Source organism: Crocuta crocuta, unplaced genomic scaffold (genome assembly GCF_008692635.1).
Source record: "Crocuta crocuta isolate KB4526 unplaced genomic scaffold, BGI_CrCroc_1.0 scaffold184, whole genome shotgun sequence".
NCBI classification, from domain to species: domain Eukaryota; kingdom Metazoa; phylum Chordata; class Mammalia; order Carnivora; family Hyaenidae; genus Crocuta; species Crocuta crocuta.
This window is the reverse complement of record NW_027530006.1, coordinates 4,847,923-4,873,116: the sequence shown is the minus strand read 5'-3', so window position 1 is coordinate 4,873,116 and position 25,194 is coordinate 4,847,923. Positions and strand designations below refer to the sequence as shown.

The 25,194-nt window shown below is 38.3% G+C and overlaps 1 protein-coding gene across 2 annotated transcripts; it reads left to right on the top strand.

Annotated features, from left to right (window-relative positions):
- Positions 1 to 11,798: 11,798 nt before the first annotated feature.
- On the top strand, positions 11,799 to 22,653 carry LOC144231285 (histone-lysine N-methyltransferase SETMAR). Of its 2 annotated transcripts, none has more exons than XM_077763720.1 (2): positions 11,799 to 11,982; positions 21,169 to 22,653. In XM_077763720.1, the coding sequence occupies exons 1-2, from the start codon at positions 11,866 to 11,868 to the stop codon at positions 21,952 to 21,954; spliced, it is 903 nt and encodes a 300-aa protein (XP_077619846.1). In that variant the 5' UTR covers positions 11,799 to 11,865; the 3' UTR covers positions 21,955 to 22,653. The 2 variants fall into 2 exon arrangements, 1 of the variants encoding a protein (XP_077619846.1); XR_013335029.1 differs by having other exon boundaries at positions 11,891 to 12,167; positions 21,169 to 21,255.
- Positions 22,654 to 25,194: the final 2,541 nt, after the last annotated feature.

The window sequence follows — 25,194 nt, the reverse complement described above, 5'->3', positions numbered from 1 at the left end:
AGACTTCATTAAGACAGAACTTCTAGCAACAAACACCTACAAAATCTAGGGTCTGGAAAGCACAAACTGAACCTCCTGTCTAACTTACTAAGTAAAAACAAACAAACAAAAAACATGTGGGGGAAAACTATAATTAATTTGCTAAAAAGTGGTAAGAAAACTCACATACTTCATCTTCAGTGAGATGCAGTTCCTGTGTTCTCAACTCTATAATTTCCATGCTCTGTAAAAAAAGCAAATTATTTTCAATGTTCTTCTAAGCTGAACTCACAGATAAATTCTAAAACATAAAATATAATCTTCCAGAGCTGAAACGTTACTAAAGCAAATAGATGTGAAGCTATTTGACTAAAAAAATACTGCAAATTAAAATTACGGGGGAACTAAATGGAAGGTGAGACTGTACAACTGAGGGTATTAAAACTAGAATCAGGATTAAAGAGGGGAATTCAGAACTTCAAGAAATGACCTGTTATTCATCAACCACAGTGTAATTATATAACTGAGAGTTAAAGAGTTAGGATCAGAATAACACTGAAATACCCCTCTTACAACTGCAAACAAAAGTTTGATCTCCCATAAAAATAATCTTCTGGCCTTCCATTATGAAGCTGAGGTTCCTGAGTTCAAAGAGCCACCTATTTGGCCTCTCCTAAGTGGCAAAGAAATAGACCAATTTGTTGTTCCCATTAACTTATTAAGAATGTCTAAAAGACAAGAAAGTAGAACTAGAAATCACTTTGACAGCCATTCATAAATTGGTGATCTTCTCTGCATTTTTATTACTACCAAGAGAGATGAAATCATATATGCAATAGATTTCTCTTATTCAGCCCCCTATCTCAGGTTACTCAAGACTAGTAAATTTATATAATAGCAGCTGACTGTGACAAGGCAGAGACCTCAGTGGCCTAATTGACCATTTTCAGTAGTCAAGCTTCAAGACTAGGACACCCAGCAGTAAGATAAAGGTTTCTTTTGAGGCAGACTAATTAACCTGATTGTTTAATCAAAGCTCAAGGTCAACAGCCCTTAAAATAAAACTTTTTTTTTCCAGCCCTTAAAAAATGAATCTCTCAAATTACATGGGGCCCTTCACTACAGAAATTACTATACAATTAAACAATGTGAGGGTTGGAGGCACTGACCCCTCGCACAGTTGAAAATCCACACATAAATTTTGATTCCCCGATACTTAACAGTATACTAATAGCCAACTGTTAACTGGAAGCCTTACTATTAACACATATTTTGTATGTTATATGTGTCTTATACCATATTCTTACAATAAGCTGAAGAAAAGAAAAGTCTATTGAAAAAGTAATAAGGAAAATACATTTACAGTACTGTTCTTTAAAATATCCACGTATCTGTGGACACATGCAATTCATATCTATGCTGCTCACGAGTAAATTTTACTTTCAAATAAGATGAAATATTGTATATATTTTTTAATTTCATGATTTCTAAGCCTTTACCTCCTCCACAGAAGCTGGGAGAAAGATAGTCTCTGAATCTGGCTAAGACTTGGCAACACAAATAGTGAGAAAGTCTGTCTTCAGAGAGGCAGCTTCAGATCTGGGCCCAAATCCCACTCTACCACTTGTACATATAGGATACACACAAAAAATTACTTAGTTGATCTGAACTTCGGTTCCCAGATTTTGTCCAAGACAGCAAATATTGCCTACTTCTTGGAGTTGTTGTGAAGATTAAATAAGAAATGTATAGGGGTGCCTGGGTGGCTCAGTTGGTTAAGCATCCGACTTCGCCTCAGGTCATGATCTTGTGGTTCATGGATTCGAGTCCCGCATCGGGCTCTGTGCTGACAGCTAGCTCAGAGCCTGGAGCCTGCTTCGGATTCTGTGTCTCCCTCTCTCTGTGACCCTCCCCTGCTCACGCTCTCTCTCTCTCTCTCTCTCAAAAATAAATAAAACATTTAAAAAAAAAAGAAATGTATAATGTTCAGCATAGTAGGTAGAAATGTAACATCCAATAGAGTAGTCACTGACTATATGTGGCTATTTAAATCAAATTTAATTAATTACAATTAAACTTTTTAATGTTTATTTATTTTTGAGAGAGAGAGAGAAAGAAAAAAAAGCATGAGTGGGGGAGGGGCAAAGACAGAGGGAGACAGAATCCAAAGCAGGCTCCAGTCTCTGAGCTGTCAGCACAGAGCCGATGCAGGCCTCAAACCCACCAACTATAAGAACATGACCTGAGCTGAAGTTGGAGGCTTTACCAACTGAGCCACCCAGGTGCCTCTAAAGTAATTAAAATTAAATAAAACTTAAAATTCAGTCCTTCAGTCACACTAGTCATATTCCAAGTAATCAATAGTCACATGTAGCTCATGTCTACTGTACTGAATAGCATAGATACAGAACATTTTCATCATCATAGAAATCTGTGGACATTGCTAGAGAATGTAGTAAGTGCTCAATAAATGTCCATTTAGTCTGCATTTTTTCCTTTTCCTCACCAATTCCTCTAAGTTCTCAGGATGCCCAAAATATTTCCCTATCAGGAAGGAAAACGGTATGATAAAACAGATATGTGTTTATGACTTCTTTCACTTCCAGGAATATTGGAGTTCTAAAAGAACACCACAGGGAGAAGACAGTGCTTACCACAAAAGGGAGTTTACTTATGGAGATTTCAAGTCTTGCAGTCAGATACTAGAGAAGGTCTTTTTGCAAAAAGAGTATCCACAACATTCAATTCATATCTAAAAATCTACCTATTCACAGCAATGACATTAATTTTAACACATTAACATTTATTGAGATAATGAAAAAGAAAGGAGCTTTTTGCCTTTTAAAATTCATTTCACAATATTTTTTCCTGGTTAGAATATCTAAAAATAAGTATAAATTATCGGCATTTTCCCAGAAATACTTTAACCATGCTTGTTTGGGCATTTGAGTAGAATTCTTTGCATTAGTCTTTTTGTTTCTTTGATTTAATTTCCTTTCTCCTTCCAAGTAACCAGAATTGGAACTGGGAAGCTACTAGAGTGAACATACTGACAGAGATATAGAAAGTTGCAGGAATGTAGAATTATAAAACACTGAAATTTAATAAAACTCCTAAGAAAAATCCTGATGTCAGATGATACTTGAGGGTATCTGGTGAAATTATCTTTAGGTCCTTGTAGACATGGGTTTAAATGTTCTAGGTAGAACATCTCTGCAACACATTTGTGACCTAAACTTCAAAGGATACATGTCTTTGCTTTCAAAACTACAAGTAGAAGAGGCTAGCCTTGTGCCTTATAAATGAAGAGAAAGGAGATGTACTTTTTTAAAAATCATGACCTTCACTTATGCATGGCATCCTTCTAGGTAATATGCAAAGCTACATTCCAAAGTCAAAATGAAAATGTGTAACCTAACTGCTTGAAAGCCTTTTGCAAACAAGGCCAATCTATTCTAATAGCCTTGGTCATAGTACTTGAATACACCTGGTAATTCTCTTCTTTCACATAATTCTCTTCTTTCATCTTTTTTATCTATTATCAAACAATCGTTATTTGATTGTATACCATTATGAGTTATTATTCTATAATCATCATTCCTGGATAGTTACAACTACAATGTTCTGATTGTGATTATACCTTGGTGTTTTTTGTTGTCAATATTAACAAGATGTGGATTTCATTAAACTACAATGTAATGATCAAAATAAAGGACATGAGCAAGTTCTTTATTCTTCTGAAGCCATATATTTACTAGCAGTCTAAACACAAAAACATAAGCCACTGTCTTTTTAAAAGCACAAATAACACAGGATCATAATTTTATAAACTACAACTCTCAAGTTATTTTAATCAATAACCATAATTTTTCTTACTGCAAAATGATCCACATGCCATCCACTTTGACATCAATTTCAGCTACTAAAAAGATACATTTTCTGAACAATTTACTTTCTGTTCTGCAATCATTTCACAATATTGGGCACATATTGTGTACAGTATAACTCATTACTACCCCCTTCCACTAGGTGTAAAATTTATGTTTTTTACCATTGTTGGATATAAATTTCTATTCATGTTATCTTGGTAGGCATTCTTTAGTGAAAACCCATCAGAAAGGCAAAGTATTAAAAATAAAAAACACAACTTACTAACTTATAAAATGAATACAAATTCATAAATATCTACTAGCTTCTGTACAAAGCAAAGTAGCTGATTATCTGGCCTGAACCTTCTAGTAATGATAATGGTAATAATAATGCCATCGTCTTCATGTGGTCAAATTATTTGCCCACAGTAAAAGAAACCACAGTGACTTCACCTAAATCCAAAGGAAGAATTCATTATAAGAATAAAAATATGCAGTGTGGATTAAAAAGGGATTAGAACCAGAAATAGCCTATTAGGAACTAAGAAATCCTCTCTCTTTGACATTTATCTGCCTTATCTCTGCATCTCCATCAATATACCAAATAAAGCTACCTCTTGCTCCCATATTATACATATAACTTTAGCTGCGTTTTGGTCTCAGCTACTCACAAAAAGAATCTTCGTGTCCTAGCCTAAATCAAGTCCTGCATCAAAAAGTCAAAAGCATGAGTTAAGACTTAGGGGTTGTGTAATATGCATATGACTACCAGCAAGCCCATTCCTTGGGATGAGATGGGATGGGATGGTGGGGAGGGGCATGTTCTCAGAAAGGAAAGAGTCAATAAGTTGGGCAGAAACCCCCAGAAGTACCAACAATTCTGCTTTGTCCTCTTCAAAATGATTTCATTTACACAATCTTATTTGATAAGAGGATCCAGGCACCTATACTAGGCCTACTTAACATTTGGTAGCAATAGTTATTATTGGAAAGTTAAGATTTCCAAATTATTCTATTCAGGCTGTCATTAACACTAACAAATATATAACTTCTGCTTACTTTAGGCTTTTCATCACTGGCTATAAAGTATATCCCAGAGTAAACTCAGATAATGGTAGTAAGACTTTAAGGAAAGAATGGCTTCTCAATACAAAATCATGCAGAACTTCACTAAAGCACTGCCAGTATATATATATATATATATGTACATATATATATAGTAAAATTATCTCAATTACAGTCCATTTTTGTTAAAAAATAGTTAAGATCGTATAGTCAAACTCCATAATTTAGCCAAATATCATTCATCTTATATAATGTTAGAGTTTTAGTATACTGAATTATTTTTTATTACTGATCCAAGACTCATTTTTCTTCTGTCAATGAAAAAGCCAAATGAAATTTGAATAATTGGTGTAATATTCGGATCTAAGTCTAGTGATAGCAGTCAATTTGAGCTACTTATTAATGTCCAGGAATACATTTCTTTTTTTACCAAGTAGTTATAATAGTTTTCAGAATAAATTTTGAAGATCATGTTTCTGGTAGTGAAGAGCAGGTGTCTAGAGAAAATAAGATACATTTTTAGACCTGAAAAAGATGAAAGACTGACTGCTTAGCACTCTGAAGACTGAATATATCAGCCTGCAAATATTCTCTCATTATTTTAATCTCACACTATATAAAATACTTTTGGATCCTTTGCTAGCAAGATAAAAACAAATTAAACTGAAGGGCTAACATGAGCTGAATATGTTATTCAGGAAGCACCAACACCAACAGCTTCAGGAAAAAAAACAAAGTGGATCCTTCAAAATATCATTCCAAAGGGCAGATAATACTACGAAAAAAGAGTAAGAAAACAAAAACAGCATGATAGTCACAAATACAGGATAGTGGGTCTTCTCATTGCACCTATAATTCCTTCTACATAACACTCTTATTGTTATAAATTTCTGGGTATATGCAATTATTTGTTTCCTGGAATTGAACTCTCCTTGGGCATCATGGGTACGTTCCCCAAATTGATAAACAGACACTGTGCATATAATCAGTCTTCAAAAACTTTTCTTAAAATGAAAGAATAGCATGGTCTTTAGGTATTTGCAAAATTCTTTGTTTACAATTCCTGAAAAATGAAATGAACCAATCTCCAGCCCATCTGAAGTTACTCTTTTCTAAACAGATCTTTCTCTTTATTCCTTTACTCCTGCTATTCTTTTGTTGGGAATGTTCTCTCCTAATCTTCCTAAATCCTATCCATTCTTCAAAGCCTATAGTAAATAGACTTTTCTTCGTGAAGCTTTCCCTGATCTCCCCAGCTAAAAATAAGTTTTTCCTCTGTTGAAGTTCCATAGTATTTTACCTAAACCTTCCTTATATCCCTTATTTATATTATAGCCAATTGCGTTACATAAGTGAATATCTCTTAAGAGTGAGCAAGTACACAGCCATGTCTGATGAAATATTTACTAGGCAGCTACCTTAAAGCCTATGGCTCTTAGTGGGTGTAAGGCTTCAAATTCAGGATTTTCCCACACTCTACTAATGAGGTTCTCTCCTACTTGGATTTGAGCCATCCTCCAGGAAGACAAAGAAGAATGCTCTAAGGCACCTTTGTAACCTATTGTGTGACTGATTACATGCACTATTCCCACAAAACATCTGAACCCTCTCTGATGACAGGCTGAAACCTTATGAGTGAACCTAATGCTACATGTGGCCTGTGAGAGTCCTGTGAGTCTGAACATGTAGTTAAATCTAAAATGACCCCTGGTAGGCCATCTTACTAAGGTTTCAAATACCTAATTATGGAAATTAAATGAATTAGTACATGGAAGGTTTTTAGTGGTGTCTGGCACATAAAAACAAATAAATAAATATTAGCTACTGTTTCCCATGGTCAGAAACTGGTCCAGTAGAACTATAAACTTAGGCATGCCTGATTCCAGATCCTATGCTCCATTTCTGTGGGGCATTTTCCTACACAGAATCAGTTTCTTCTTTTCTCCTCTAAACTTGGCTCTCAAAAACGAGTTTTTCTGGAAATGCAAACTGGTGCACCACTCTGGAGAACAGTATGGAGATTACTCAAGAAACTAAAAATAGAACTACCCTATGATCCAGCAATTACACTGTTAGTTATTTACCCAAAGGATACAAAAATACAGATTTGAAGGGGTACATGCACCCCAATCTTTATAGTAGCATTATCAACAATAGCCAAACTATGGAGAGAGCCCAAATGTTCATTGACTGATAAATGGATAAAGAAGATGTGGTATATATACACACATATACATATACATATACATATACATATACATATACATATACACACACACACCATGGAATATTACTACTCAGCCATCAAAAAGAATGAAATCTTAGGGCATGTGGGTGGCTCAGTCAGTTAGGGGTCCGACTCTTGACTTTGGCTCAGGTCATGATCTCAGGATTTGTGAGATGGAGCCCTGTATTGCGCTGTGCACTGAGAGCACAGAGCCTGCTTGAGATTCTCTCGCTGTCTCCCTCTCTGTCTGGCCCTCTCTGACTTGCCTTCTCTGACTTGCCTTCTCTCTCTCAAAATAAATGAACTTAAAAAAATGAAATCTTTTGTAATGATGTCTTTTGCAATAACGTGGGTGGAGCTAGAATGTATTATGGTAAATGAAATAAGTGAGTCAGAAAAAGACAAATACCATCTGATTTCACTCATAAGTGGAATTCAATAAACAAAACAAATGAATATATTGGGGGGGAGAAGGAGAAGAGAAGCAAACAAATCACAAGAGACTCTTAACAATACAGAACAAACTATGGGTTGATGGAGGGAAGTGGGAGGAGGATGGGCTAGATGGGTGATGGGTACAAAGGAGGGCAGTTGTTGTGATGTGCACTGGGTGTTGTATGTAAGTGATGAATCACTGAATTCTACTCCAGAAGCCGATATCACACTGTATGTTAACTAAATTTAAATTTTAAAACTAGCAAAAAATGCATTTTTATATCACATATGTATATTTAAGTGCAAAACTAAGTGACTTTCTTATCTGTTCATGGATACACATTATAAGTCTGATTATCTATTCCCAAACCTATTTGGTATGGACTGAATGCTTGTGACCCTCCAAAGTTCACTTGCTGAAGTCCTAACGTGATGGTATTTGGAGGTGGGGCCCCTGGGGGTAATTATGTCATGAAAGTAGAACCCTGATGATGGGATTTTATAGGAGATGAAGGGAGAGCTAGCCCTTTCTCTCTTTCCTTCACATAAAGATACAATGAGAAGAGTAGCCACTGTAAACCAAGAAGAGGGTCTTCACCAAGAAATTGACCATGTTGGCACTCTGATCTCAGACTTCCAGCCTTCAGAACTGTGAAAAATGTTTGTTGCTTAAGACACTCAATCTATAGTATTCTGTTATAGCAGCACACACTAAGACACTATTAATACCAACGGAATAGTGATGAACTATGAGTGTAAACAGTTTCTTCCCTCCAGAAAAACTAAGTGAAACACTCTGGAAAACATGAAAAAAAAAAAAAAGGCAAGTCACCAAAAACTTTTTTCCACAGTTTCTTAGAAATGAGTCTAAGAAAAGTATAAAAAAATGGGGGTGGGAGGGTGAGGCACAGATCATGAACTCAGATTTCTTTACCATCTCTTAGTTCCTGCCCCATATTAAAGACCCAGAACTGGAATTGAGAGTGAGCATGACATGGATTCTAATCAGTATACCCCACACCATCCCCAGGACAGACACTCATACACACACACACACACACACACACACACACACACAAAGACTTTGGTCTTGTATCAAAAGACATGCAAATAAGTGTACCAAAATAAGTTAAAACAAAATGATTCTCTCTCCCTCCTTCTTTTCTATATCTCTATCTCTTCTGTGTATATGTAATTCTTATGACTTTAATAGGACAGTTTCGCCTATAAGCATACGAAAGAGTTTCAGAAACCAAGAGAAATACCTTATAGAGTAAAATGGGAGCACAAAGAAAACAATAACCAATCCTATAGAAATCAGGGTCAGGAAAGATACAGAAATGAAGACACTTGAACTGAGTAAACAGACAGTATGGGGAAAAGGCACTGGAGACACAAGAATAATGTGAACAAAGGCACGGAGGCCCAAGTAGCATGGCTGGTTGAGAAAATGTAAGTAGAACAAGGGGTTATAAATTGAGTCCAAAGAAATAGGCAAAGGGCCTTCTAAGCCAGGATACAGAAGTTGGACACTGAAAGAAACATGGAACAAACACGGGATTTTAATTTTATCTTTTAATTTATTGTCAAGTTAGCTAATATACAGTGTATACAGTGCGCTCTTGGCTTCAGGAGGAGATTCCCATGATTCATCGCTTACATACAACACCCAGTGCTCATGCCAACAAGTGCCCTGCTCATGCCAACAAGTGCCCTCCTCAATGCCCATCACCCACTTTCCCCTCTGTACTGCCCCCAACCATCAACCCTCAGCTTGTTCTCTGTATTTAAGAGTCTCCTATGGTTTACCTCTCTCTTTGTTTAAAACTATTTTTTCCCCTTCCCTCCTGCCCTGGTCTTCTGTTAAGTTTCTCAAATTCTACATATGAGTGAAAACATACATCAGTCTTTCTCTGACCGGCTAATTTCACATAGCATAATACCCTCCAGTTCCATCCACATTGTTGCAAATGGCAAGATTTCATTTCTTATTGCCAAGCAGTATTCCATTATATATATAAACCACATCTTCTTTATCCATTCTTCAGTTGATGAACATTTGGGCTCTTTCCACAATTTGGCTAGTGTTGATAGTGCTACTATAAACATTGAAATACATGTGCCCTTTGAGTCAGCATTCCTGTATCCTTTGGGTAAATTCCCAGGAGTGCTATTACTGGGTCATAGGGTAATTCTATTTTTAATTTTTTGAGGAACCTCCACACTATTTTCCAGAACGGCTACGCCAGTTTGCACCAATAGTGCAAAAGAGTTCCCGTTTCTCCACATCCTCACCTCCATATCTGTTGTTTCCTGAGTTGTTAACTTTAGCCTCTCTGACCAATGTGAGGAGGTATCTTAATGTGGTTTTGATTTGTATTTCCCTGCTGATGAGTGATGTTGAGCATCTTTTCATGTTTGTTGGCTGTGTCTTCTTTGGAAGAGTATCTATTCATGTATTCTGCCCATTTCTTCACTGGATTATTTTTTGGGTATTGAGTTGGCTAAGTTCTTTGCAGATTTTGGATACTAACCCTTTAGCCAATATGTCATCTACAAATATCTTTTCCCATTCCATCAGCTGCCTTTTAGTTCTGTTGATTGTTTCCTTCGCTGTTCAGAAGATTTTTATCTTGATAAGGACCCAATAGTTCATTTTTGCTTTTATTTCCCTTGCCTTCAGAGATGTGTCGAGTAAGAAGTTGCTGTGGCTGAGGTCAAAGAGGTTGTTGCCTATTTTCTCCTCTAGGGTTTTGATAGTTTCCTGTCTCACATTTAGGTCTTTCATCCATTCTGAGTTTATTTTTGTGTATGGTGTAAGAAAGTGGTCCACTTTCATTCTTCTCTATGTTGTTGACCAGTTGTCCCAGCACCATTTGCTGAAGAGACTTTTTTCCATTGGATATTTTCTCCTGTTTCGTTGAAGATTAGTTGGCCATACAATTGTGGGTCCAATTCTGGGTTCTTTATTCTATGCTTGGTCTATGTGTCTGTTTAATACACAGGATTTTAAACAAAGTATAACAACACGATGTACATCCTCAAAGATTAGTGGAACAACATACAGGTAATTTGGGAGAAATGTTAAGACTTGAAGAAAATAACTTCAAGAGTCAAAGGAAGAAACCAGAGCCTAAGACTAAAGAGAAAGAAATGAAAATGTGAAATACTACAAAAGTAGAATCAACAAGATTCAGCCAGGAAGCTCCTAGCTATGGAGGTCTAAAGCAAGGAAGAAATACAGGGAAATGCTTTGGTTTGTTGTGTTAGTAACTCTGGCGATCATGGACAAATTATTCTCCCAGTTCATTTTAAAGAAGAAAAGAAAGACTTGCATAAGAATTTGTCAATTCATGTCATTGCGAGCTCGTGGTGTTTGTAGAAAGTTAAAATATTCAACAATCGGCACCTGGGTGGCTCAGTCGGTTAAGCATCCAACTTTGGCTCTGGTCATGATATCTCGGTTTGTGAGTTCGATCCTGGCATCCAGCTCTGTGCTGACAGCTCAGAGCCTAGGGCCTGGAGCGGGTCTCAGATTCTGTGTCTCCCTCTCTACCCCTCCCCAGCTCACACTCTGTCCTCTCTCTCTCTCTCAAGCATAAATAAACATTTAAAAAAAAATNTATCTCGGTTTGTGAGTTCGATCCTGGCATCCAGCTCTGTGCTGACAGCTCAGAGCCTAGGGCCTGGAGCGGGTCTCAGATTCTGTGTCTCCCTCTCTACCCCTCCCCAGCTCACACTCTGTCCTCTCTCTCTCTCAAGCATAAATAAACATTTAAAAAATTTAGTAACTGTTATAAAAATGTTATAACAGTATTTGAAGCTATGTGGGGAGCTGTCATTACTAAGGAAGCCCAGACAAGATGAGTAAAGGGGCGGAGGGCGAAACCTGAGGGTCACCCACCAATATTTCAGAATCAGGCGGGGAAGGACGGTCGGCGAGAAGCCAGCGCATCAAGGGCAGGTGCCGCAAAAGCTGCAAGGAGACAGGGTTTACAATAGGCAGGACAATAAGGTCAGACAACTCTGGAAATATCCCAGTGGATTAAGCAATTTCGGGTTTTTATCAGAATCTTGTGCCGGGGCAGGGCCACACCAAAACTCCAGGAAAGCTGAGAAGACGCCCTCACAGGCCAGTTGTAGAGAAAAACTACGACTCCCAAGGGGCGGCGGGGCTGCACGACCCAAGATTCCCAGCATTCTCTGCGAGGCTCAAACTCGTCTAGGTGGCGCGCGCATCGAGACGGCGCGAAAGGTCGGTGAAAACAGTAGAGAAAGAGCCTCGCGGGAATGGCGGCGTCTGAGGAAGGGCCTGAGGCCCCGACGCAGCGCCTGGATATCGCGCGGGGCCTGGAGAACGTGCCCGTGAGCGCGTGGCCCCCGGGGGCGGAGCCAGAGCCTTTCCAGGTAGGAGGCGGGGCTCGGCCGCCGCGAGTGCGGCTCGGGGGTTCGGGCACCCAGCCCTCCCCGGAAGCTTGCCCGGCACGAGCACTGCGCGCGCAGCCCCCTGGGTGGGGCTGGCGCCGTCCAGGTAGCGCGAGGAGCTGAACGGCTGCGAGGACCGAGTGCGTTGCGTCCCCACCTGGCCGCAGGTGTGTGGAAGACTCTCATACCGCAAGTTGTCCCCGTACTTCTCGACCTTGTTTCTTACCCTGTCGCAGAGCTGTTTCGCCCAGGAATAGCTCTAAATTGCGCAGGTTTTAGCCTTTTTCTGTGAACCCTCCGTAATGACCCTAATAACAAGAGTATTCCTCCTTTCTGTCCGTAGAAGTTCCTGAAAGGCAGTTCCCTGAAGGGCAAAACCAAGTGTCTCGTGAGATCCCTTGGAAAGAATCCTTGAGAATTCTGGATTTTTTTCCCCCTGGTCTGTCCCCAGAACTCATTGAGAGATCGGGGCAAATCATTTACTTCTCTGGTCTCAGGTGTCTCGTAAGTAAGCTCTCAGCCTAGCGGTAGGGTTACAAACTTAGTCCCTAGAGTGAGAGTTTGCGGAGTCTCCCTCATGCTGTGAGGTCTTTGGCAAATAGAAACTAGCCCCAGCTGAGCATTGGAATCCTCCCGTGTACGATGAAAATAATCGTGCCTGTCTCCCGGATTGCTTTGAGAATTACAAGTAAAGTGCACTTGTGGTTTGCTAAAAGAACTCAAGAAATGTTCTCTACTGTTACCACATCAAAACCTTTTCTGATCTAGCTTTCTCACTCCTGTGACCTTGGACTGCTTGTTGCCTAAATAATGTGAGTAAAAAATAATGATGGAGTGAAAGGAACGCTGGACTTGGAAGTAGAAGAGCTACATTCAGGCCTTAGCCGTCTTAGCGGCTTCTTGGAGCCTGAGCTGCTTCACTTGTAAAATGAAGACAATTAAAAATGTATAACCCTTGTCACATACATTGTCCATATCGAGCCCTGTGTGCCCCTCCTTCCTAGGGTTGTTGCAAAGATGAAATAAAACAGTAGATTCAATACAATTTTCAGAGTAGAGCACGAAATTATGTCAGAAAAGGTTATATTTCCTCAAACTACCTTATGCAGTTTAGGGATTAAACACTAATCCCTAAAAGCTTATTCAATGCCAAACATTGCTGAATGTGTGGTCAGAAACACTGGTAAATGTTTTCTTTATTCACCAAATAATTGAGTGTGTGTAATGTGCTAAGCGATAAGCTAGATATAGAAGATAAAATGATGACAACCTTTCTTTTGAGCTTACAAGACCTTACAGAAAGCATTCAGTTGCTGGGGCGGGGTGGGGGGGAGGTGGAAGGAGGAGAAAGGAAGCCTTATGTTTGATATGTATACCTACAGTTGATGGGTGTAATTGAAAATCTGTAGACTAAGACTCAGTACCACAGTATTCTGGCTGCCAGCCTATATGCAGAGCCCTGGATAGAGTTAGGGTCACAGAAAGAAGATAAGATCTTTCCTCGAGGAGCTTATAGTCTTACCAAGAAGATAAAACATGCTTGAAACATATTTATGACAAGCCTAAAGTGTCTTTAACTAGTTTGCTTTCATATATTCATAGAGCACAAAATGAGTCTATTGAAAGGTCAAAACAGCTTGCTTACCCCAAAACCTCCCTTCATACGCATGTATACATATAAGAGTTAAGACATGAAAAACTCAAGGTAAAAATAACTTTGTATCTAGTTTGCCTTTGAGTACTGTGTGAAAAAGCAAAAAGAACATTCACATGTTCATGCTGGAAACAAGCCTATCATAATGCCATCTGTGTTGAAAGCCAAGTAGAAAGTAAACTAATTGATTTTCTTGAAGTGTTGAATCTAGCCTTTTTACAGGTTTCTGAAACCAGCTTCAAACATATTTTTTAAGATTTCAGCTTGGCCTTGACAAGAATTATCTGGCTCACAAGCTCTTAATAGTTGCTTGGAGCAAAAACAAACTCATGGGGTAGAGGCCAAGTACAGAGATTCATGTAGCTGGTGTTTCAAAACAACCAAAAAAGGAATGAAGATTTTCAAAGCACTTCCTTAAAATTCAGAATCAAGGCCTAGGTTTAAAGCCCAAAATATTATGCAGTATCATACTTAAGTTTCTGGAGCTTCAGTATAGTGTGACTTAGAAAAGTCAGACTTCCAATGAGAAGTTATCAAGACCTGCAATCAAGGAGCCAAAAAATATTTTCTAAGCCAGCTGCCCTGTGCCTAGTACTGTGAAAAGTAACTCAACCCCCATTACCGTGTCATACCCCAAACAACATGACCATTTCCTTGAGACCTATATCTGTTAGGAAGATAAGACTTACGCATTTAGTATTACTAGAGACCCCTACAGCCTATGCCATTTAGATCCCAAAGTTCATACTATTAATAAGTGTAGGTCTAGTTCAGAAAAGAGAGAACTTGAGCCAAGGAGGTGTATTTGCTTTTCAACATGCTATCTCCTGGTTTCCATTTTGGCTTCTTGAGTGACCATGGTTTATAAAAAAGTTTTAAGTTGTGTCAAAAACTTTAAATCTCCACCCAGTTCTTCAAGGATCTGGTTTCTGCTACATTATTTTGCATTGGTCATTTTGCATTAATTCCCAACTCTTGCATGATCAATGTTTTTATTTTGATACATACCAAGAAAAAGTAAAATTTATGTTATTATGATACAAAGAAATGATAAAAATCTCATACTTTGTGCCCTTTTTGTATTTTTCTGACTGGTTCTTTCTAAATTCTGGTACATGCAATAATAGGCAATAAGGCAGTATTTGTGGATGAATGAAAGATGTCTGTGCTGGGTCAGTTTTTAGTCTCCTCCCTCTCAAGATGGATAAGTAATGGAAGACAGGAATATAATCATATGGTCTCCTAGACATAATTTGTGTTGACTCTGTTTGAACCTGGAAATTTTGACTTCAGAATCTGTTGTTTCCACCACCCTACTAGATAGCCTACATTATTCATATTGAATGCTTATGTGCCAGCCACTAGAGTAAGCTTTTTACATGGGTACTTTCACTTTTTTTTTCCTTCACAGCCACCTGTGAGATAGATAGAAAGGAAATATTTAGAGAGATTAAGTAATGTGTCAGAAATATATGATGTTTTAAATATAGAGCCTAGAAATAACATCTAGAAGGATTTAAGGAAGCTACTATTTTAAAGGTATAAAGGGCCTAGCATTGAGTACAGTTAGTTATTTAAATTTAATAATACCTTGTTGGGGTAGGCAGATACAGGTATTATTATTCCTGTTTTATAAGTGCTTACCTGAAGCTTAGATGGTAACTTGCTCTAAGTCACAGTGCTAATAAGAGCATTGTATGTGTGTTTATGTTCTGTATGTGTCTCCTTTAGACATTCCATGGTCTACATTAAGAAGTTCTCCATTGGGGCACCTGGGTGGCTCAGTCAGATAAGCGTTCAACTCTTGATTTCTGCTCTGGTCATGATCTCGTGAACCGTGGGACCGAGCCCTGCCTAGGGCTCTGGGCTGACAGTGCAGAGTCTGCTTGGAATTCTCTCTCTCCTCTCTTTCTGTCCCTCCCCCAACTCGTGCTCTCTCTCAAAAGAAATAAGTAAACATTAAAAAAAAAAAGCTCACCATTGGTTGTCCAGTGTTCCAGGCCTGTCACAGGCGTCTCTGGCCTCCTGCACATTTTTCCTTAGCCTCATCTCCCAGTTGGTGACCTGAATTCTCATTTTCATTTATCACTTTGACTAAATTTTCCAGCCATTTCCTGGAACCATTATCAGCTTCCACCATGGGTATATCAATAAAGAGTCATTTGTTTGTGGGGCACCTGTGTGGCTCAGTTAGTTCAGTGTCTGACTCTTGATTTCAGCGCAGGTCATGATCTCACAGTTCTTGGGATCCAACCCTGCATTGGGTAGTATGGGGCCTGCTTGAGATTTTCTCTCTCTCTCTCTCTCATTCTTTCTCTCCACCTCTCCTGCCTACTCACTCTCTTTTCTCAAAATAAATAAATAAATAAACTTTAAAAAATAGAGTCATTTGTTTGCAAGAAATAAAAACACAATATAAACTAACTCAAGCATAAAAGGAATTGCCTCATAACAGCTAAGTCCAAGAGTTTTAATTATAGGCATGCCCGGATATAAGAACGCTAATGGTGTCATCAGATATTTCTTTCTACTACCTGTACCCTTTGCACCCCTGCTCCTCTTTCCTCTGGTTGGCTACACACTCAGTAGGTCTTATGTATGCAGTAAAACTTGAAAATTCCAGGTGAACAGGTAGAATGAGAATGTCTCTTCTTGATTGTTTAAGCAGATGTCCCAGAATTCTTTTTTTTTTTTTTTTTAATGTTTGTGTATTTGAGAAAGGGGAGGGGGGACAGAGGATTCAAAGCCCGCTCTGCAGTGACAGCACAGACCCCAATGTAGGGCTCAATCCCATGAACTGTGAGATCATGACCTGAGCCGAAGTCAGACACTCAACTGACTGAGTCATCTTGGTATCCCCAGAATTCTTTTTCATTGATCTAGCTTAAGTACTCTGCAGATCCGTGAACCAAACACTGTTGAAAGGAACAAATGATGACCTGATTAGCCAAGTCCTGGCTCCTACTGAACCTGGATCCCCTATCCAAACCACTGAGACAGGAGTGGGAAGGGTTTCCCTGAGAAGTCAAGGTGCTATTATCAGAACGAAAGGAACAGATGCTAATGGATAAAAACCTGTCCTCTGTGGTCTCATTCCTCAAACTCTGATCTCTCCTTGGTTGAAGGTAAGCATCAGAGTCCTGAGGGTAACACTCTTTTTTTCGGATCAGTTTGGTCCTGGGCTTTGTTCCAGGAAGTAGAGGACACACTATGGAAAGAGTTACAAGTTGGGAGCATTTAAGCTCAAGTCAGCTGACTCCCCATTTGTAATGTACTTAACTTTAGCTTTAAGGGGCACCTGAGTGGCTCAGTCAGTTAAGTGTCCAAGTTTGGCTCAGCTCATGATCTCACGGTCCATGGGTTCCAGCCCTGCATCAGGCTCTGTGCTGACAGCTCAGAGCCTGGAGCCTTCTTCTGATTCTATGTTCCCTCTCTCTGCCCTCCCTTATTCTCTCTCTCTCTCTCAAAAATAAATAAACATTAAAAAAATTAAATATATCAGCTTTCAGATTCTCAAAAGTTAACAATTTGTATAACATAATATTTGAATAGAATATCAGGTCTGTGACATCAGATTATTTCTGAAAACCATTTTCAATATGTAGTTAGATACTCAAAAAGATGAATAATAACATAATCATGTTAAATTAGACTGGTTTTCAAAAGATTATTTTTCAGCCATTTTTCTGAGTCAGGTGAAACATCTTCCTGGAGTGGTATTTTACTGACTATTTATGGAAGAGGAAATGGAAATGTATGGAGATGAAATGAGTTGTGTTAAGCATTGGTATTAGGGTTAAGGATTACATCCATCAGGGGAAAACAAATACTCTCTTTAAACAGGAAGTTTATCCAGAGGTCTCTCTTATCTTTTGGAAGGTGTCTGCAGGTCATTTGGAATTGTTTATAATCTGTGTCTCTAAAAGAGCTTAGATTGTGCATCAAGTTTAAATTCCAGAATTAAAAAAAAAACAAAACTGTATCACTAGATTCTCCAATATCTTTTTTGAATATGTAAATAAAAATAAGCAAATAAAAGTATTTTTCTAAACCTCACCATACCCAAATAAATTCAACAAAGAATGATATGCTCTTCTGGTTAAAAAACTGCAGCAAGTCAGACTTGATTTTAAAAGGAATTATCTTTCTCAAAAAAAAATCACTTTAGAGTTTAGCGATTTATATAGTACTTTAAAAATATGTGCACTTTTAAGAAGAAATCAATTGAAAAGAATTCTTCCTGAAAAGTTTAACAAAGAGACAGTAAAATCTTCATTTTACAAGTACTTTTTAAAAATGTCTCATAACCATTTATGTTTCAACCTTGACTCTTCTAAAAACTGGAAGTAGATTCTGTATAAGACAGCAGCCATTGAATTTGACTGATAGGGCATCTTTTTCTAAGCCATTCTTTATCCCTTTAGGACATCTCTGCTAAGCTAAAGCTGTAAGAAATGACACAAACAAGAGAAGCTATTTCCACTCTCCACCCCCAAATCACTTTTAAGCAGAGTGTTGGCCTTCCCCCGCAGGTGCTCCCACTCATCCTCCTCATCTTTCACAGAGGATGTCAATCCTTACCCCAGCTCACCATTTTTTAAAGTATAGGGTTTTGAGCCTAACTGCATAGCTCTACCGAGGCTTCCACAGGGAGTGCATTCACGTTGTTTAATACTTTCTCCAAAGCTTTGTCCAGAGACACAATATTAATGGATGATTGACTGAAAGATACATGGTTCAGACATTCCTCTGGATACTCTAAAGTCTATCCCTAAATTAAAGCCTGTGCAGCTGGTCCCTCACAGTACTGCTCTTACTGACTGTGCATGGGCAGCATGCCAATAGCCTGTACTGAAACTCAGAATGAGAAACAGCCCATGAAACTGCTTTCTGGAAAAGAATGGTTTAGACAGACACATTGGTGAAATTTCCCTGCCGTTTCCATATTGGAAAAGTCACTGCCTCTTCTGAACAGTGAGAATGTTCTTTATGGATAGTGCAAGCCAAAAGTCATATCATTATTTTCCCTCTTCGAAGTGGCTGTGCTCAGAACCAAACATCCAGTTTACTGCTGCTGCACACTTTGTGTGCCTAAGCTCTCTCAACTAGCTTATTGTCCTTGGCCTTACATTTCTTATGTATTGTTCATTTATCTTACATCTTTGTAAGTCTCATTAAATCCTTTTTGGAACAAAGCAGCTGTGATTTTGTGATAAATACATATGTGATCTTTCTCCCCATTCCTGGCATTGAGATCCTAAAACCCTATTTACTAAGTGATGAGTGCATATCTTTTGTTATGTTAATGAGGTAAGTCTTGGAAAGCACCTGAAGGTGAGAGCTGGTTGCCAGTGAAGCCAACTGTGTGATTTGAGGGTTGGAACTTTCAGTATCCTCACCCCCAGCCTCCAGCTACAAGAGTGGCTACAGGTTGAATCATCTGCCAGTAGTCAGTGATGTAATCAATCTTGGCTATGCGATCAAGCCTCCATAAAAACCCAAGAAAACAGGGTTCAGAGAGCTGGGAGTAGAGGTTCTGCGAGTGTGGCATGCGTGCGGAGGGCATGTAAGCTCCCTCTCCCCATACCTTGCTCTATGCATCTCTTCCATCTGGCTATTCCTAAGTTGTATCCTCTTATAAAAAACTGGTGTCTACTATGTAAAATTTTTCTGTGAGCAATTCTAGCAAATTAATTGAACCCAGGGAGAGGATTTTGAGAACTTCTAATTTACAGCTTGTCAGCCATAAGTTCAGGTAACAACGTAGACTTGGGACTGGTATCTGAAATCTAAGGAGGAGGTCATGGGAACCTCCAATATATAGCCCATGAGTCAGAAGCACAGATAACAACCTGAGCTTGGGACTGGTTTCTGAGGGGGTGGGGAGCAGTCTTAGGACGGACTCCTTAGACTGTGGAACGTGATGCTATTGGATAGTGTCAGAACTGAGTTGAACTATAGCATACTGACCTGGTGTCCAAAGCATTGCTTGTTAGAGGTGTGGAAAAATCCCGCCACTACCACCACATTGAAATTGGGTCCAAGAGCACTAGTAGCACATATAAATAAATGAATTAGGTTCCATATAAGCAAGAATGATTCTATACATAAGGAAATATGCTGGGCTTATAAGAGATACTTTAATCATTAAGGTTTGGAAATACGCTTCATTATGCTAGTGAGGAAATAACTGGAGATCAGGTTTCACATAGAGATCGTAGACTTGAGACTTTTCTCTTTTTCTGTAATGTGAGAAACTTTTGCATATTATCTCTTTATCACTTAAATAAAAACTATTTTTACATGTATATAATACCTCTACATTTATTAATATCTATATAACAAATACAATTTTTGGAACTCTGTACTTTCTTGGCCAATTTTGCCTATTTTTAATGTTGTGAAGACTCAAGTAAAACTCTGAAGTAACAGTGTCTTTTTTGAACATCAAAGAATATTTAGGAATTTAGGTAATCTTCAAATTAAGAATTCCTTTAAAAATCAATGGAAGACTTTTTTCCATAGGCCATTTTTCAAATATGACTTTCTTATCCCCTAAAAATATCTGTGGTGACTCAATAAAATACATACACGCAGGGGTGCCTGAGCAGCTCAGTTGATTAAGCATCAAAATCTTGATTTTGGCTCAGGTCATGATCTTACAGTTTGTTTGTTCAAGCTGCAAATGGGGCTCTGCACTGACAGTGCTTGGGATTCTCTCTTACACTCTCTCCCCCTCCCCCACTTGTGTATGCATGCATGCACACACTCTCTCTAAAAATAAGTAGACATTTAAGAAAAATACATATATGGAAACTAATTTGACAATAAACTATTAAAAAAAAAAAAAGTAGAAACAGCCAAAAAAAAAAAAAAAAAGAAAAATACATATATACATTTATATTGTCAGATAAATGTAAAAAGATCAAGGCCAAGGATGAAATGCTTAACGCATTCAAAAATTAAATTCAGCACTGATTTTTCTGATATTTAAAGCTGAGAAGAAAACAAAATGAGTTACAAATCTTTCCATTTCTGATAAGAGAAAAACATTTTTTTCTTTTGTTACCCCATACCTACAATAAAACCACAGAATTTTAAATCTGAAACTTAATCTTGGGGTGCCTGGGTGGCTCACTCAGTTAAGCATCCAATTCTTGACTTCAGCTCAGGTCATGATCTCAGGGTTCATGGGTTCGAGCCTTGCATCAGGCTCTGCACTGACATTGCCGAGCCTGCTTGGGATTCCCTCTCTCCCTCTCTCCCTGCCCTTCCCTCACTCACTCGTGCTCTCTCAAAATAAGTAAAGTTCTAAAAAATAAAAAGTAATCTTATTTTTTAAATTGAAGATGTATGTTTTCAAACAATATTTCAACAGATTGTGCTTTGTTAGTTTCATTTTAATCTATTTTTTTATATGTTGGAATTAGGAAGTGTCTCATCCAAAAGCTGCTTGAAATGTGTCTGAATACATGCCATGCCATGCTAACTTAGAGCATTTCTGTTTCTTGCAGTATACTCCTGACCACGTAGCTGGACCTGGAGCAGACATTGATCCCACACAAATAACCTTTCCCGGATGCGTTTGTCTCCAAACCTGCCTCCCTGGTATTTGCTCGTGTCTCCGTCATGCGGAGAACTATGATGATAATTCATGCCTTATAGGTACAGGATCTGAAGGAGGGTGCGCCAAGCCAGTTTTTGAATGCAACATCCTGTGCCGGTGCAGTGACCACTGCAGGAACAGAGTGGTCCAGCAGGGTCTGCGGTTCCAACTCCAGGTGTTCAAGACAGAGAAAAAAGGCTGGGGACTTCGTACCTTGGAATTTATACCAAAAGGGCGGTTTGTCTGTGAATATGCTGGAGAAGTTTTGGGATACTCTGAAGTACAGAGGAGAATTCAGTTACAGACAATACAGGACCCAAATTACATTATAGCCGTCAGAGAACATGTTTACAGTGGGCAGGTAATAGAAACTTTTGTTGATCCTGCCTATATAGGAAATATTGGAAGATTTCTGAACCATTCTTGTGAGCCAAACCTGTTGATGATTCCCGTCCGAATTGACTCAATGGTACCAAAGTTGGCACTTTTTGCAGCCAAAGACATTTTGCCAGAAGAAGAACTCTCTTATGACTATTCAGGAAGATTTCTTAATTTAATGGACAGCGAAGACAAAGAAAGGCTAGATCAAGGGAAAATAAGAAAACCTTGTTATTGTGGTGCCAGATTATGTGCTGCTTTCCTCCCTTATGACAGCTCACTGTACTGCCCCTTGGAAAAGTCAAACATCAGCTAGGAATGAAAAGTAAAGGAGAAACACACCAGGCCTCTCTCAGTGGGTGAGAATGACAGGGAACGGGACGTGTTTGGCTCAGTCTCTTCTGCGATCCCCTCTTAACAGGCAGGTTAGCCTCCAAGTAAGTCTCTGCTCGTGATAAGCACTTGCCCTTCCCCACAGGGGAGGCCAGTGGTTGCCTGGCTCGGCCTCTGCCTGGCTGCATAAGTTTAACTCAGGAATGTGGCAGAGACTGTAAATTGTCCAGCAATACACTTTCTCCTCTTCTATAGTAGAATTCTCTGTTTTTAGCTGGGTGCTTTTTCCTAGTTAGACAAGGGTAAGTGACTATGTTCTAGCTAATGAGATACAAGCAAAACCAGTGTGTCTTTAAATGGAGAGATTTTTCTTTTTCCCCCTCTTTATTCCTATTGGAGCTGGGGTGTGCATCCCAGCCCCCAAAATAACTCTAGAAAAGGAGGCCATACATAACTAATGAACAAAATTAAAAGGAGTCCAGGTGCCAGATCAGTCCTGTTCTGCTACCTCTGGACTTTAGGTGAGAAAGAATCTCTAGAGCCCTTATTTATGCTACTGTTCTTCTAAGTTTTCTAGCACTAGCCCCAAACCTAATCATAATGATCCAAGAAAACCCTTGCAGCTGTATACCTAAGCCTTGCTTTCTAATCAATTTTATCAGTAATAAAGCTGATATTTTCATTTCTGTCTGACTCGTGCATTTTATTTCTCATTTGCTTAGAAACACAAATCAAGGAAAGGGCATGAGTGATTATCACCTGATAAAACTCTCATAATTACCATCAGTTGTGTATAACCATGACAATGACTGACCAAAAAAGTCAGGAAAGGAAACAAATTATAAAGTTTTCACTATATACTTGGGTACGTTCCAAATCTTGTGAAGTTGTGCCTCAAAACTTCAAACAGCCTCACTTTGTCATGTATTAATAATATGAAAATAACCCCAGTACCACCGCAAAAGGAGATCAGAGCTCTATTGTTCCATTTAAACTTCTGGACAGGCAAACATCTTTAACTTCCTTCCTGAAAGCAAGGTTGTTAGAAAAACAAAGTTAATATGGAGATTTATCAGATATTTTGAAAGCTAAAATAATTATTTGGATCCTATAGGATTTAGTAAATGCATTAATTTCTTCTGTATTACATTTGAACCCTATCACTAGGAGGCCCTACACTTTATAAGTTAAAGGGATCCGTATTATAAATGTGACACTGTACTTCTGGGTGATATCATAAGTAAGATATTTGTTGTACGCTTTAAATGAAATGTATGGTATATGAATTATATCTCAATAAGCTATTAAATAATAAGTATGTTAGGGTTTGCATGTTTATATTATCAGGAATGATTCCATGTGAATAGAGGATAATATAGAGTTCTCATAAAATGTCCCACACTACAAATGTGTTATGTTTAAAACAGAACAAATTTTCCCTCTAATATAAACATTTCTCCCTGCCAACCTGACTCTAGAACTTTGCTTTTTCTGAAGCGGTCCTTGTATTACTCACTTCAAGATAGCCTTTCTTCTAATAAGCACTTCTAATAACTAAAATGCTCCAGAAGCAGTAAGGAAATGGTCAGAAGGAAAATGATTGGCTCACTGTTTGCTTCTACAGATCTTCCTTCAGCCCTTTCTCTATTGAATATCACCATCTGTGAATCAGAGATCCTCACAGAGGACAGTCTTCAGAGGCATGGACATGAATAGTATCCTTTTCTTGGTGCCCTTGCCAAAGAAAGAGCTCACTGAATATAGATCCTTGGAATTTTTTGTCCTCATGTGTTTATTCTTAAATAGCCCATAGCCCTGGAAATCAGATTCCTAACATAAGAGTCAAAAGAGTCCATTCCAAGTCTTTCCTAAACACTAAGTTAATGGCATTTACTTTACTGCCAAGTTTTTAAAAATGGTGACACTTCTATTTTTGAGAACACTAATAGATATACTTCTGTTTAACTATAATATGTAAACATTTTATAATTATAAATTAATGCAAATTAGAAGGTTTAAAGGTAGCATATATCTTTATGGAATTAAAACATAAAAATTGACTTCAATTTCAAGTCAGTTTCCACTGACTTCATTAAGAACGTGGTAATGTGTACCTTGGAAACAATTCTGGCCCAAGAATAATAAAGATCATACTAAGAAAATTAGGCTTTTCAAATTTATTTTTAATGATTTTTTAAAATTCCAAATTAATATTTACAAATTATCAGGGACTAAATGGACATTTTTGCTTTAATTGAAACTATTTCTTTTTCCCTCTAATTCTCAATATTAGGTCTCAGTACTAGTTGGCTCTGAAGCATAAGGCAGGAGTGGATTCAGGACATGAACGGGAGACTAACTTGGATAAAACAGAAGATTTTAAATTCAAGAAGGTCTTGTGAAATTTGCCCAAATTGTTTCCATTGCCCTTAGTGTTCAAAGAGTGTGTATTTGTGTAGCATATTTCTAATTTCAGCTTTGGCACTTTTCAGTGTATTAGGGTTGAGCAAGTTACTGAACATCTCTAAGTCTAATTCCCTTTCTGGATATGGCAATATTGGGAAGATCAAATGAGTTAACACTTATGAAGGGTTTAACACAATTAGTCAGTACTGGGATAGCTATAATAAAAAAGACACAGGGGCACCTGGGTGGCTTATTTGGTTAAGCACCAGACTCTTGATCTCAGCTCAGGACTTGATCTCAAGGTCGTGAGTTCAAACCACACAGTGGGCTTAAAAAATAAAATTAAAAAGACAAAATTACAATGAACAAGGATATGGAGAAATTGGAACCTTCATATATTGCTGGTGGAGTTGTAAAATTGCACAGCTATTTCATAAAGCCTTTGGATTAATTCCTTAAAACATTAGATATAAAGTAAACCATATGTTCCAATAACTCCATTCCTAGGTATGTACCCAAGAGAAACAAACACATGTCCACAGTAAAGCTTGTACACAAACATTCAGAGTGACATTATTCGTAATAGCCCAAAAGTTAGCACACCCCAAATGTCCACTGATTGATGAATAAATAAACAAAATGTGGTATCCTTACTGTGGAATACACCACAACATGGATGAACCTTGAAAGTATTATGCTAAGTGCAAGAAGCCAGACACAAAAGGCTACATATTATATGATTCTGTTTGAATGGAATATCCAGAATAGACAATTCCATAGAGATATAAAGTAGATTAGTATTTGCCAGTTCCTGATG